This window comes from Pygoscelis adeliae, unplaced genomic scaffold, assembly GCF_000699105.1.
Source record: "Pygoscelis adeliae isolate BGI_AS28 unplaced genomic scaffold, ASM69910v1 Scaffold363, whole genome shotgun sequence".
Lineage (NCBI taxonomy): Eukaryota > Metazoa > Chordata > Aves > Sphenisciformes > Spheniscidae > Pygoscelis > Pygoscelis adeliae.
The window spans coordinates 844,382-860,414 of record NW_008824474.1 but is presented as its reverse complement, the minus strand read 5'-3'; the positions used below and the strand labels follow the sequence as shown (position 1 = coordinate 860,414).

Here is a 16,033-nt window from a genome sequence, read left to right as displayed (position 1 = left end):
CCTGAGAGTGTTGCAAGAAAAGAAAAATGTAAAAAAAAAAAAAAAAAAAAAAAAGAGCTGTAATGAGGTCCTCAAACTGCCATGTTCCTAGCACTGACTTGGGAGATCCTCTCGGTTTTGGATCACCTGTAAGCTACAGTGACACTGCTACAGAGGGTAGTCTTTCACAGCACCAAGCAGTTGCCCTTGGAAGACATGCGGTCTTATTCTTACTCTCCCTCTCAAAGCCCACAAGCTGAATTCCCAGTGCTATTTTGTTTTTAAAACAAATGTCAACCAAACAGCCACCTGGAGCAAAACCAGATGGAAGAGGCTTGCTTTGAACCAGACATCAGGAGTTTCCCTATCCCGCAGCTCAGCCCACGGGCCATGTCAATATGGATGTACCCTCCAGATCACTCGATTCTCTTTAGGTCAATTTTAGATTTCTCAAATCAGCAAGGCATTTTTTTTCCTTGCAAACTAAAAATATCTCTTACACCAATATATGTACGAACATAACACCAATGATCGAATGCTTTGTGGTAAGCTTCCAAAGTTCTTGCTACAGGGAGTAGAAACTCCTGATCTGGCTCAGGTCAAGCTAGGCTGAACACTGGAAACACCGGAGCTTGGGCAGCACAGTGTCTATTCGGAAGCAGGTTAAATTACGCAGAGGAGAACCCCACAATTATGCTGAGGTGGTTCTTGGTACCAAGGTACTTTTGTGACTTTTTTACTGCACTGTGATGTAAACTCAGCCTGTGATTTTCAAAAGCTAAAGATCAGTCGTTAAAATGCAACTCATTGGACAGTAATAATATTTTGTCAATTAAACACACACACCCCTTGCCAATGGATTGTTTTTTTTTCTTTATACCTTTGCTGCTTCTGCAGTACCCAATAGTACAAAGGGCTACAGATGTGGCTACAAAAAAGCAACTTCCGTTTTGTGAGCTCCAAATAAACTTGCAATTCACAGTCCTTAAGATTGGGAAAGCTTAAAAAAAAAGCTTAGAAAGAGAAGAAATACAACATTTCAATAAGAGGCCATTAGTTTTAACTGTTCCCAGAAGGAGGATCTGCTGAGAGTATCATAGCAGAGTTTCTATATAAGTTATTGACCTGTTTATTCCCCACTTCAAAAAATGGTAGGCATGAAAAGCAAAAATAAATGAAAGCTACTAATGACCTTTAACAGGTATTTGCAATGGCAATGCCCCAGTCTGAGTAACAGACTAATCCAGCCCTCTTTCTCAACTCCTTGCGCATCCCCGGCCAAACCAAACAGTCAAAACCCCAAACCCTAAAACAAGGAATTGAAACAATTTCAGTGGCGATTGGAAAGTCCCTTTGCCACCAGGGACTGGTACTTCTTCTCAGCTACAACACAGACTCTTAGAAACCTCCAAGGAGATGGCTAGTCTGGGGAAGTCTTGACTTGTGGCACCCAGGCCACAATAATTTATGCTTCCATAAGCAACAGTATAATTATGACTGTAGCACTGTTCTGCCTTCCAGACTTCGGTAATCAACATCATTAACTTCTCCGCCCCACTGTGCCTGTGGTAATTAGTCACCAGTATTTTAATATTACCTCTGCCAGCTGGAATAATGCTGATGTTCCACACTGTTTTGTTAAATCAGAAGAACCTGAATGGGATGTACTTGAAGAAATCTAAAGAAAAAACAGAGGGGGAGAAAAAAGAAAAACATTATTTTACTAGCACAATTCTTTTATGTTTACCACACAGCTTTTGAATGGATTATTTCCTCCCTCTTCCAAAAATTCATTCATAAGATTACATACTGAAAAAGAAGTGCAGACCTGTGCATGCTGTTATAAATAAAACCCTGCTCCACCATTGCTACGGTGGGTAATACCACTGGACACTAAAAGCTATTTCCAGATTTGGGGATCTTCTTGTCAGAACTCCCTTTGAGGAGCAGGATGAACTGGAGCACATGCTCTCTCACACATAAACAGACGCCAGTGGATAAGCAGCAATCTACACCAGCATGCAACCCAGCTGGTGATGTTTTTACAGGCTTAGTTGGACATTTGATTGCAAAATCATTTCATTGTCATAGCTTAAGAAGGTTACTCCTGTCAGGCTATGGCACAGCCTGTTAGTGTCCTATAGGACTCATAAAAGAGATGTTATGAAACCAAAGTGAAGTAGGAGCCTTCAAGCCTTTGGTAACCTTTACTACTCCTCAAGAGTACGGGAGGCTGTCTGGCAAGCAGGTAGCTGATTATTCTCCAGAATCTTTTTCCTGTAACAGGTCGTGATCCTCTTCAATACTTTAGAGTGTTTTGTATCAGTTTTGAGCTAGGTGCAAAGAAATTATCTTTTTCTAAACAAATTAAAAGGATCAGTCTCAGAATTGGCCATCAGTATGAAGAAAATGTTCTATTTTTAAGGACATATCCCGTAATCTCTGATCAGGCTTCCAGGTTTCTTATACTTGCTTCCTTAGAAAGAGGGGGAGTTCTAGGAGCTGGGGAACTAAAATGTTTACAACCTTTTAGCTCCCCCTATCCCTCCAAACTCAGTTTTCATTGCTGTCAACCAACACAGGTCCAGAAAGTCGATTTTGCAGAAATCAACCCATCATTGCCGTAAAGGAAATAAATAAAAAAAAAGTTTAACAATGCTGTATCTCTATGTCTCCTGGAAGGTGCAGCTCTTCACAGCATCTCCCAAGCTCTATTACAGATCAAGTCTCCAAACGCCACTTACAGCCAAGCGTTGTTAGCGCTGTTGGCACTCTGTGGCAGAAGTGGCCTCCTTGCCTTGTGGAGGTGACGAGCACCCCCACCACTGCCTCCCTTCACTCTCATGCCTCCACACTGAAGGCTAAAGACAAAGCATGCATTTAGGCACAGGAAGAGACTCAGCAGATATGATCAGCAATGGCCTCCCAGGCTCCAGACTGCAGAGTGGCTGCTCCAACCATTTTTAGAAACTTTGAAATTCTCAGAATTTTTCAGAAAATAATTTAACCCACTTCTGCATTTTATTTTATCACCATCTGTGAAATACTGTGAAATATCAAAAAGGAAGGCATAGGGAAGGGGGGTAGGGGTGTGTGGAAAAGATAAAATTGGTTAATCCACATAGCAGAGAGATGAAGGAGGAGCAGAGCAGTGTGGTGTGCTGCTCCCACGCGCCAGACCCCTGCCATGCCAGCAGCATGCAGACAGCAGTCGAGTCCCCTCCAGTGCACAGCATCCGTGGTTTGGAGTTACAGTGGCATGGCACAGATGTCTGCCAAATGAACTTGCAAACCTAAGACACCCTTGAGGTGATAATGAACACAGTTTATTTGGGATGCTCCAAACCAGGTCCTGAACTGCTATCTGAAAACTGAAGCTGATCTCTCATTTTATTTATTCAATTACAATCCAACATTAGAGATCTCCAAAACTGGGCGGGGGAGGAAATCAATAGCACTAATGTCCTACAAGAGCTAGAAACAAGGAGGACGTGCTTAGCACATCTGCCATGCTTTTCTCAGTTTGAATCAGAGCCTTTAACATTCATTTTGTGTATTAAATTAGGCTTGTAGGAATCCATCTGAGCAATCACTGAGAGCTAGATCACGGAAACCTGTCCAAAACGCAAATGTCATGCTGCCAGACTTAGCTTCACTTTTCCCACCAACTGCAGTACAAACTCTGCACTCCAGTGGACAAGCACCTGTCCTTCCCCCATATTAGGGCTTCACAAGCTTTACAGTCACATCACAATTTTAATGCTGACTTCCAAAAGTCAGGCTGCACTCAGCAACAGCCTTACTCCAGAACAGCACTACTCAAAGCCTGCTGCTGTCCTGTACGAGGACACCTCAAAAAACTTCTGGTGTCCCTGACTAAATATTATCAGCCTTTCTGCTGTCCCAGGGCCGCAACAGTCAAATGCCCTTATGGATCACTGATCACAGTTAGGAGTAATCACCCTTGCATAGGCACTGCTGACAACATAGCACACACCCACAAACTCTACTACTGCCAGGGACTGGCTGTACAGTAAGGCCCATTTTCTTCCACTCACATAAGTTCCTATAAAGTCAGATAGTAGCATTACTATCCACGGAACAAGGCATGAAATACTTTTATTTCAGTGCTTCCACATTTTCCCTGAGAGGAATTACCTTCACCAGCAAGAATATATTGCTGGATGCCACTAGATGGGATCCGGAGAACCATTTTCCTCACTGAAATAGGAAGTGATTTTGAAAAAAAAGAAAAAAAGGGAAAAAAGTGTACACATAAGGTGCTAGCATCTTCCCTTATTTACCTGGAATGCAGCACGTATCTTCATTTTTCGATCATCAAGAAGTGTAATATTTGCACACCAAGCCTCAAAGGTTTTTGAGTGATTCATACATATCAAATGGGAGACCTCTACAAGGTTATATTTAAGACTGTCAGAGAATTTCTAGGACTGTTGGGAAACCTGACCTAGTATTCTTGATTACTGCTGACAGCTGCCAATTTCAGAACTTAGACTGCTTCAACTTCCAACTCTTCATACAGGTTCCTGATGATCTCAAAAGTCTACTTTTCTCTTCTTATTCTTGGTCCCCGTTCAGCAATGCACCTTCCAGTCCTTATACCAAAGCTTTACTTTTTGAATCCTGGTATTCAGCTCCTCATTAAGAAAAATGCTGTTGTCTCGTCTTTGCTATTGCCCTGAGCATTGTTTTTATTATAGTTACAAGGGCAATTTTTCTAAAAAGAAGTGTAACTTTTTCTGTGCAGTCTCCAAGAAACTATGCACATTAACAAGTATATAAAGAAAAGCTAGGTCCCTGGGGCCATTGCCACTGCCTAATTCTATTGCTATTCTATTATTTACTAATTTAGGCTTCTGGAAATACCAAATTTGATACTAGAGCAAACCTTACACAATTCATACTTTTTTGGGGAAAGATACACACATCTTCCCATTGTGACGCTAATGGGTATAACTTTACCTCTGCCAACTGGAAGAGTGCCGACTTCCCACAGTGCTTTACTGGCTCAGGACTTGACAACTGAGAAGTATTTGATGAGATCTAGGTTTTAAACGAACAGAGGAGAAAATATTTCAGTGGCACACAGGAAAGACAGAAAGAAAGGGAGAAAAAGAATGAAAAAATTAAGGAGTTAGTTAAATCAGTTACTTTTAGATCTTTCTGGCAGAAGGCCCTACTTCAGACAGGCTATCCCATCCAAGAAACACTTAACAGGCATTTAGAAGTCAGCAGGATACAAGCAAATACAGAATTTCTTCCTTAGATTAGGCTCATGGATTCTCTTCTACGTTTGTATTGTCCACAGCTAATATTCTATTATACCATGTGTTTTACATGTGTTTTATGTGACTAAGTAAGACATACCTGTTGCTTAAAAGCATGAAATGTGGTGGTCAAGGTTAAATAAAATTCTCCCGGAAAGCCTGAGCGGTATTTGGTTAGATACAGAAGAGGACCGTTTGTCCTCACAGGCACTGCTTGTGTCTCTTTCTTTAGTTAGAAAAAAAGAATGAAGACCTTACGTTTGGAGATCAAATCTAGCCTTCTAAATACATGTTGGTGTGCCAGCACCAGCGCTGAGTAAATAACAACCACTGCACTTCAGGGAATTGCTTTTGCAGCCAAATTTTTTCTGACCTGTTTCCAAGTGCAGCATTATGAGTTCACCAACGCAAGAATTAATCATTATTTCTCATATTTGATCTTTTTTGGCATGGCGTTACATGGTAGTATTTGACCTGGAAGCCCTGAAAAGCCCTAAGATTAGGGGCAAGACCACCAGTGTTTCCGTGGCATCTGCCTCATCACAAAAATCATGCTTATGGCCATGATCTTTCAGATGCAAAAATTATCAGCTTAGCCTTTCTCTTTATATTTAATGTCTTTATTTTGAACTAGATTATTTGAAGAGTTTACTTTTCAATTGTCAAGGAGATTCATTACACCCCCCCCAATCCAGAACATCCATTTACTGCAAGCTATTTAAAATATGGTGAATAATACTTGAATGTGCATTAATAATAATTTTTAGCATTAAACTAAAATAATTCAAAATCCTAGTTTTGCTTTGAGACAGCTCAGTGAACCTGCTCAGGACCCCACTGGAGTAAGTGATCTTGTACACTGCACTTTGCAGGAAGAGGGCCTCAACTTTTTATCTTTCTACCGTAATAAATTCTCAGCCCTTAATGATTTTTTCAGTGCAATATGAATGGCAGAAAAGGGACAGAAGAACACCCACACAGCGAACTATAACCTGAGAACATGCAGGCATATCTTGCCTCCTGATGCACAATGTGAGGAAAGAGTAAAGAATTTCGTTTTGACAATAGAATGGGTGCTCCTAACAAAATGCGAGATCCTTATAGTACTAATAGCAAGAGGGGAAGCCAACATTTCACTTCAGCAAAAAAATTCTCTTCATAGTCAAGAAATCAAACTGCAAGAGCCAAACTTAGAACTCATTCTGCCGAAGTTGCTGGCCAAACATCAGAAGTAAGAGGATGGCTGATCAATCAGCTCTCAGTGAGATTACAGATCTTATTCCCTGTCTCAACACCATCTTCCAGTTTTAATTAGAATAATCAGACCCTGCAGTACTACAACCACAAATAGCCCCTTCTTATGTAGAGGTTTAACTTGGGGATCATTAGGATCAAGTTATTATATTTTATTACAGTGCAGGTCAGCATTTTAGCTACTATATTACATTCTAGTTTGCACAAGAAGCATGTGCCATGGTACCACTTTTTCATTTCCCTCCTAGAATAGGCATTTCACTTCAACACAGATATTTAATAATTTCAGTATATAGGCAAACAGCAAATATATTAGTCTATTTTACGTAACAGCTTTACCTGGGAAGATTACAGCTTTACCTAAGGGAAGGCTGGAAGAGAAAATACTAACTCTCGCATTCCCAAATTCAAGGCATTTTGACCAAGAGTTTTACATTCAAACGTTCTGTTCAGCACAGAAATAAAGAGAAAGGGCTGCCCGCAAGCCCAGTCAAAGTGAGTAAGTGAGAATGCAGCAGTGACAAAATCATCCTCAAGCATGCATTTTTCTTAAGTGATAGTAATCTGCTGGACTAGCAAAGAAAATTCCACCTTGTTGCATGCTGCATGCAATTGTTTTTTTGATTAAATCACCTAGAGAAAAACTTCAGAAAAGCAGCTGAAAGTGAAGAGTTTGTGGTTTTTGGCTTAACTTTGTTTTTAAGATGGGTGAACTAGCAATTTTATTGCTTCCACTCTCAGGAAGCATTTTCTTTGTTTAATAACAGATAAGAGTTTAGCTAAGTAAATCTAAGAGGTACTTGTGTTTCTTCTCTATAAAGCAGTCATCACCATCTGTTCGCATTTGCCAAACACGCATCCAGTAAGACCAAGAGAGCAAGGGGTCCCATCTGCTCTGCTTCCCTCACATGACAAGGAGGATGACAGCAACCAGCCCATGTGAGCAGACAGCTTGCAAACAGCCACCATGCTAAGGAACACAGCTCACTGCTCAGAAATCACTGGCCTATATAATGGCTTTCCGTAAAGGTACAAATGAGAAGGACAAAGGTAGGGCCAAGTATTTCCAAGATCACAGTGGAATGAGAAAGCCAAGAGCATGACTTGGCAACACTCCAAATTTCAAAAAACTCTTATGATGACATCACATCATCTTCAAAGACCTCCAAGGCACTTGCCTGCACGCCCGCAGGACCCAACGAAGTCTTACTCCCAGGACTTTCATTATCTGTTGTGGCAAGTCACTGGGCTGGCCTCATTAGCCATATCCTCAATAGCTTTAATTGAAGACTATAGCACTTGGGACAGACAAACAGATGAAAGGCTAACTGAGGCTGTAAAGAAGAAAGAATCCCATGCTATGTCTACATATAACAAGCTGTTTCTGAGTGACAGGGGACTTGTACTCCTGGGGTAAAGGTGTCCATTTTAAATGACAAGTCTACTCAATGCGATTGCTGTCTTCACAAAGAGGCACTCTTACTCACCCTGCTGCAAAGGCGGCGAAGAGAAAGGGAACATATGAAGAACACCCAGCCAGAACCAAAACTGAGCTGGGACGCCTGCCAAAAGTCTCCAGGCACATCAGACCACAGCACACTCCGCATTTCTTCACAGGTCTACTTGGCTACTGGCTAAATAACTACTTTCTCTCCCTCTCTCTTTTCTTTTGTAGCACTGCACATTGCTGACAGCAGCCTACTGCAAATTGCTTATCATAATTTAGCTTACTAAATGCAGTAATGCGTTCATATAGACAGGACCCAGTAAGAAGTGGCACAGTAAGGAACAGGGTTTTTGCCAAACCTGACAAAGACATCCTGTGCAAATGAAAGCCTTTGTATTTGAAATAGCACAAGCAGCTTTAATAGCGGGGGGAGAAAGCTTAAAGAGGTTCTGTAGCATGCTCAATACTTTCCCTGGAACAACCGAAATGAAATCAGGCTGTGATCTTAAAAAAATGCCTTTTCTCTATTGCTATGGATAAAACATGATGTTAGTCACTGCCATTAAGATTTCACAACAGTATAACACAGGAGAAATAACCATGGCCAACAAGGTATTTTTTTGTTTTCTTTTTGTTTTGTTTTTTGCTTTTCCAGATTTCTGTCCCTTATTTCCAGACACTGAAAAAACAACCAAAAAAATACAACCCCCTCCAGACTGCACACACATTTTAATATTTTTACAAGAAAAAAGAGATTAACCCTGACTTTAAAGCTGTCCTTTCCAGTTTCTAATTAACTTTCTAAGCACCTCTTCTGCCTAACCTTTGATGATTCATACATGCACTCCAATGTGCCAAATGAGCTGGCTCAGTGTAGTAGTATGCAACTCAATGCACTGTCACATCCGTATAACAATTTTCAGGTTTGTCATTTTGTTGTTTGTTCAATTAGGAGAGGAAATGATTTTAGGTTCTGTGAAATTTTGAAAGTATGGCTAAGTCAGGTTTTACATGACAATTTGAAAATGCTGTACTAAAGGCAATTCATACCCTGTTCAACTCTGCAGATATCCGAAATTGCTGTTTAATTAAAATGTAAGATGGCTAAGATTTTTGAAACTAAGTTAGCAGATTCACTCGTGCAATATTTTGCAATAAAATTGACAAGAAATGTTTTCCAGCTTATATCTTTTACTTGGTTTAAAAGGTTGGCGTCACTACATGGCTTCATCCTGCTCAATTCCACTAATTTTCTGAAAAGAACTTGCCAAATTAACTTGTAACTTCAAAAAAAGGTGGCACATATGAAAACATCTTCATGATTAGAGATATTAACTCTATTGTATCTTTTATAGGGGTGTTTGTAGTCAGGTATTTTATGGCACCTGAATCAGTAAATTGTTTTTTCTTAATTGGGCCTCCTAAGAAACACAAGGCCCATCCTAGCCAAGCTAAAAACGCACAGTACACAATTAGCTTAACATTTAACAGAAGGAAGCATGTTGTATGTAGTCAAACCTCTGTAAGCACACGGAATAACAAAGAGGGTATCCTTTCATCCCATTATGCTCCTCCACAATAATACCAGCTCTAATCCCAGTCTTTTCACACACCCTGAATATACCTTTAGCAAACTGATTCTGCAAGCAGTACCAGACTCCCCCAAACGGGCAAGAGCAGCATGTGTGGAAAGTCAATTCATAGAGGCACATTAAACACATAGGAGAAGAAATTCTTAAAAGCAATCTTTAAAGAACTCCAAATCTTCACTACATGGAGGAAGAAGGATAGTTTACATACTTATGGGTAATTTATAGGCTTTATAAGTCACCACCTAACGATGCTGTTACATATTCTTGTAGCTGTTGGGATAAGCTTCCTTTGACCGGCAAGGTTATTTTTCAAAGGATTCCTGCCTCTAGGGGAGTTGCCATTTCACACTGCTGCAGCCTGTTCCATAGGCAGTGCATAGTGTCATTTCAGAATGTCTTATTTGTTGTTTTCCTAGATGTAAATTAAAAGGCCATTTGGAAAATATGTCTGCAGTGGTCCTTTGGTGTGGAAGGCCAGGTAATGTTCACAAGCCCAGTACCTTTTGTGTATGCTACAGCTGGTAGAACTGGCCAACATCTCGTCCAATCACTGGTTATTCCCTCCACGATTTTCTTAACACAATGCTGTCATGAAGATAAACATCTACTGATGGGAATCCCTTACAAGACAGTGTGCTTCGCCATTCAGTGACAACTCTTACTGGTTCCTTGCTTCCTCCCATCCTCCCCCACCATATTTCAGCCATTATACCTCAGCAAACTGAAACAATGCAGATTCCTCGGTTTGTTTTACAGCTCCCGGGACTCCAGGCTGTGATGTGCTTGAGGAGATCTGTCAGGAAAACAATTACGTTTGTATTACCTAACTCTTCAGTTTCAGTATCAAACTTCAACGGGCTAAATTTCCAATCCTCATACAGAAAGACTCCTGGTACCTGAGAGCATGCAAACGAAGCCCAGCACACCTGTACAAAGAACAGTATCTGCTTTCCAGGAGACACATAAGTGGGTGATCTGTGAAATGGTCATCTTGAATTATTTTTCACAAGGAAAATATTTCCTAGGATCAATATAACAGTCTAAGAGTTTCCTGAAGAGCTTTTATTTGCCCGCTGATTTCAAAAAAGGGTTAGCAACTATATTGTATTTCACAGTTCAGTGAAAGACCTGAGACTGCAGAACGGTGGTGCTGATAGAGCACAAATTGCTACTTAGCAAGGAAGGTAAGTGTGGACAGGGACACAATGCATGCAGGTACTTCGAGATACCAGATCTATCCCAGACACTAAGGTAACTGCATTTTATACTGTTAAACTTGTGACAATTATTTTTTTTGCAAATGACACCTCTGATTAATGTTAGGCCTTGGTACAAGTACTGATTTTTTTTGCCATTGACACACATACCTACCATGCACTGGTTAGGTGCAGCCTCACTACAGGCTGTTTAACATCCTTAAAAAGACAGACTAGCTAATATGCATTTCTAATTACTGATCATCAGTGAGCTACTTCTAAACCGCATGTTTTAGCAGAGCAGATGAGCTTGTTTCCTGGCACCTACTGAAACTGTTCTTTGAGGGGTAAGGAAAAGCCAGGGGTCACAAGCCCTTAGCAAGAGCTTATCTTGCAGCCCACAACACAATTCCTGCCAACTACCACATGGCTCTGGCACTTTCCTGCTTGGGCACTGTAAAATGAACTGAAACAATTAACTGAGCCGGTATTTGTCTTACTCTTTTGAAAGACTGAAATTCAAGAAACAGACCGTTATCAAGAGGAACTATACGAAGTATGACATTGCTCAACTGACAGTATGCAAAAGCATAAGTATGCAAAAGCATCTTAGAAATGCTGGAAGATGGATGATGAATTATTACCATAGAAGTATCGTAAGTGACACTGGAATTAACCAATTTTAAGAAGCTTCTAAGTACTGCTTTTCATTGCTGGCACACCAGGCATTTCCTCTTCCTAACAAGAAAAGCCATCAGGTTGTTTAAGAGCCTAATTACAGGTTATGTACTTCACTGTGGCCATTACCCTTAATCAGAAATAAAGGATCAGTGCTTTATTTATAATACATTTTGAAAGCCTCAGATCGTAAGTTGCAACTCAAGGTCTTGTGGGTTGATGTTAAAACAAACAAAACCCAAACCAAACAAACAAAAAAAAAAATATCACATTTTCTGTGTGTTAGTATTGCAATGTATCTGCTCCGTAAGTGATGACATTTAGGGAGGAGTATGAAGGTGCATGCAACAATGAGTATTAAACACATGGGAGTCAGATTCACGGCTGATGTGAAAACAGGTAATAAAAAGGCCCTGCTATGACACAATTTCTTTCCATATGCACTGACTCAAACACCACCCAGCATCCTGTACAATCAATATTTATACAGCTAAATATTTATATGTCACTTGATTATGATCATTTCAAAAGTTGGAAAGATATAAACAAGCAAGTGAGGCTTGCAGAGGACCAGGATTCTTTGCAACCTCATTCTTGTTGTGTTAGTTATGTCAGTGAAATCCATTAAAACTTGGATAAAATGGTGTATACTTAAAAAAAAACAACCAACCAAAAAATCCCCAAACCAAAACACCACAGTTGCACTTCTAGCCATAACTGGAAATATGTTGACAAAAATGTTGTACATTGCTAAACTAAAGCATAGTTGCATAGAGCTATTTGGTGGTTATAGAAGAAAATTTTGGAAATTCCAGAACTAGTTATTTTTGATGGAGTCAACGACTAAAGCAGCCACAATAGATAAAGGACATAATGTAACATCCAAATATACATGTTAAAACTTTAGTTAGTAAGACTCTAGTTTAAAACTAAGTGCAGGAGTGACATCTCTAAATTACTGCTTAAACCACAGCTCCATTATTGCACCAGAGCTTCCACCATGCTCCTAAACACACTCTGCTGCACTTCGAGTCTGATCTATCTACCTGATACGTGATCCAGTACCATAAAACCAAAAAGAAGGAACAAATAAAAGCATGAGTTTTAGTTAAAGGTTTTTGATTTCTCTTTCAGCTGAACATCAGATGCTTCTTAAAAGGAAAACGCTGGGGAATACAACCCTTTTTAAAGAAACTCACCTCTGCGAACTGAAACAATGACGACTTCTGACAGGTTTCTGTAGAATTAGTTGCATCAGATTGGCAGGTACTTGAGGAAACCTGAAACAAGGAGTGTGCAGAGTAAGACCTCAAAGGTGCTTCTTTCGCACTAAGAACAGTGAGCAAAACAAAATACCAGGCAGCAGTAACAAGAAACAGTGTTTAAGAGAAGATGGGCAATCTCATGTTTCACAGTCCTGGACAGGTTAAATCAAATTTATAGGTGAAAACATAGTTTAGCACCCATTTTAATACACTTGAAAATCACCTCAGAAAGACCACAAAAATACCAGGGATTTTTTTTCCTTTTATAATTCCAAACTTTGCAAGAGACTTTTATGCAACAGAATACTAAACTGAGGATATTGGGCTACATACACAACTACCTCATATTGGTGATGCTATCAACACTGCTATATCTGTAATTTGTACTACCATTCTGAATACGGAAACTACTTAGAAGCTAAAAAAAATTTTTTTGAAGACACTGAGGGTTGCTAAGTGACACAAGTACTTATTAGAAAAATAATCCCCAATCACCTGACAGCATGAAAATAGGTAGTTAAGCCTAAAATTGCTCAAATAATATACCTAAACATCCATTTAGGGGTGCTTATGAGAAACAGTGCAAGTAAGAGTCGTAACTTCTGAAATCAAAATACAAAGATATGACTGTTCAAAAACAACAGCCTTACTGGAACTAACACTGAGCTTAGCCATACTATTCTTATTAGCCAGAAATGTGTTAATCAAGCATCATTCTGTAAAGGAATTGTACCAAATACGATACATTCATTAAATGTCACATTTGAGTGTAAAAGATTTACATGCATAAATCCTAGAAGCATAAAGTAGTTAGTATAAAATAAGGTACGTAACATGGCTTATAGGAAACAGAAGAAAGGAAGGAAGCTTTGTGGGATTTTAGGAAAATAACAGGATGGATTGTTTTCTCCCTAACCATTTTAATTCTTTCATGAAATTTCAGTTTATTTAAAATATTTTGCTGCTAATGTGTTTTTTCTCTTATTGATTACCAAAACCAGTATGTCAATAGCATTTATTAGTGAATGCACACATGAGATTTAGCTAGCAACTGCATCTGTTGCCGGTAAGCACAAAGCACCACAGAATAAGCAGGCCTACAGCACATGCAGTTTGTACTGCTGCTCCTGCTGCTGTTTGTCCGATACGCTTAAGCACTGCAAGAGCACCAGTAGCATTTTGTTTCAGGAATCTGCTACCCATACCCCCCTGAAAACACTAAATCCAAGTGTAGCAACCCACAGGCCAAGGGGAACCATACCACACGACAATTTGCTTACGTACACAGTCAAACTTGTTTCTTCCCTGCCATAAAACCAAGCAGTAACAGTGCCTCCTATGATCTATGCTTCCATTATATTTATTAAACACCAAGCAGGATGTTTTATCAGTGTACTATGGGAGTATACTGACCCAAAGGGTTACAAATAATGTATTTTTAATGCCTGTCTTTTGCTTTTTCAGCGGTTTGTGTTACTGTTTTCACTGATGTAATGTTTATTACTGCCCTTCTCATGTTTCTGTATGATACATTTAAGAAGTCTGTGCCTCAGCAGTGCTGCGGATTGTACCAGGGATGCATACCGAACTTGCTGCTGTTGAGTGACCCATCTCTGAAGGTCTGAGTCCCTGCACTGGTGTGAAATAGACATGGCAAGCAGCATCCTTATATGAGCGCTCATTTGGTTATTTCAGGCCACTTCACTGGCGGGATTGTCCCAGGAATAAGCAAATTTGGGATTTGGTTCCCCATATAACTTAAATTTTCTGCAGTTCGACCAGCTGCCTTACGTAGCTTAGTTTGTGGTGTCTATTGAAGCAGTTTGTTTGCAAGCGGAGCCTATTCAATGTGCTGTACGAAAAGGCAGGAGAAGCTCATTGCTTAGAAGAAGCGATGTGAATGAGGAAGCTGCGTGAAATCCCTCTGCTCCCTGGGGCAGGCGCTGCAGGGCCACGCACGCCTGAGCTCTGCCCACCCGTCATAACGGAGACCGTGGCTTTGCAGCTTCCTCTGCCTATTTAGGGGCACGTCCACATGAACATGTCAACACGTGCCTGAGCTGGCACGGCACAAACCAGCTCTGAGTTGGGAGCCATTGACCTGTGCCACCCCAGGAGCACCGTGCTGGAGCGGAAAAGCCCTTCCGAAAGCAGTTATTACGGCTTAGCCCCTGCAGCACAAGTGCTGTAAGGCACCCGCGCCCCAGGCAGGTGCAGAGAGGGAGTCCTGAGCCTTCTTGCTGCCTCTGAGGGCACGTGCTGGGGGTTGGGCACAGCTTGTTCACCTTGTGGCACAGGAACCACAAGCTGTGGAAGATGCAAAGCCTGGTATCCTACAGCTTTGTGTGTAAAGGACAGATTGCTGGTGCCCAGTAACTCAGAGATGACTCTGTGGTTAGAACAACCATACTTTTCCTATCAATTTCCGTTATCTTTAAAAGTTAATGCTCTTGCCTTTGCTTGACAGAAGCACTGATTTGAGCATGTTTCTTCTACTCTGCTGCTCCCCACACACTCCTGACCTGTGGGAAAGTTACTATCTCCAGGACTTCTAACCTCTGCCAGGCTGAACCTGATCAAAGCGTTAAAATAATTACCGGAGGGAATGGATGCACAGATAGTGCCATCGCATACGTCTCATTTCCTGCTGTAATAAAACGTCCTCAGCATCTCCTCATTTCTTCTCCTCTTTCCTCCTTCCAGCTTACCCTCAGCTGCACTGAGAGATTTGATTTACACCCTGGGCAATACCACCCTGCGCAGACCCGGCACTGCATGCAAGATAACCTTTTGCTCTCAAAGAGAAGGAAACCACAAGGGTAATGCCTCCGTAGCCTCCCTTTCCCTGCAGGTTACCGTAACCTGCTCTAAAACGGATCACACCGAACGAAGGCGAAGGACAGCCCCTGGCTCACCTTCCACACTGACTGATGCGAGGCTTTAATGCCGCCCTGATGTGCCAGGCAGCAGCAAGGGGGGGAAACTGGTAGAAGAGCCAGGTTTTGGACCACGCTACAAATTCCGGGATTTCTGGGTGGTAACCCACAGACAGGCCACTAGGTGCTGCTGTAAGGCAAGCAAAGGGCCTGACGGGCAAGTAAGGGAGATGTGCAGGGAGGGAGGTAAGCGGGCAAGCAAGGAATGCTCCTCACCCAGCTTCAGTGCTCCTCACCCAGCTTCAGCCTTTCTGCTCATAAACCTGCTGTGAGGCCCTGGCTTTGCCTAGCACACGACAGAACCTGGAGCAGGCCCGTCTGGTGTTTCTGCTCGGGCGTTCAACAAAATATGCTCATATACACACCATAGTCCTGTGTAACTAATGAAAGGACCCAAG

The 16,033-nt window shown here is 41.2% G+C and overlaps 1 protein-coding gene across 3 annotated transcripts in view; it reads right to left on the bottom strand.

Moving 5' to 3' along the window:
* BBX (bobby sox homolog (Drosophila)) overlaps window positions 1-16,033 on the bottom strand; it is a 145,403-nt gene that overhangs the window by 31,425 nt on the left and 97,945 nt on the right. For 2 of the 3 annotated variants that reach the window (XM_009321371.1, XM_009321373.1), the window contains exons 7-10: window positions 12,634-12,714; window positions 10,273-10,353; window positions 4,963-5,043; window positions 1,577-1,657 (exon numbers count right to left, since the gene is read on the bottom strand). In XM_009321371.1, the coding sequence (XP_009319646.1) occupies window positions 1,577-1,657; window positions 4,963-5,043; window positions 10,273-10,353; window positions 12,634-12,714 (324 nt within the window). The remainder of the gene's footprint in view (window positions 1-1,576; window positions 1,658-4,962; window positions 5,044-10,272; window positions 10,354-12,633; window positions 12,715-16,033) is intronic. The other variant, XM_009321372.1, reaches the window with a different exon arrangement.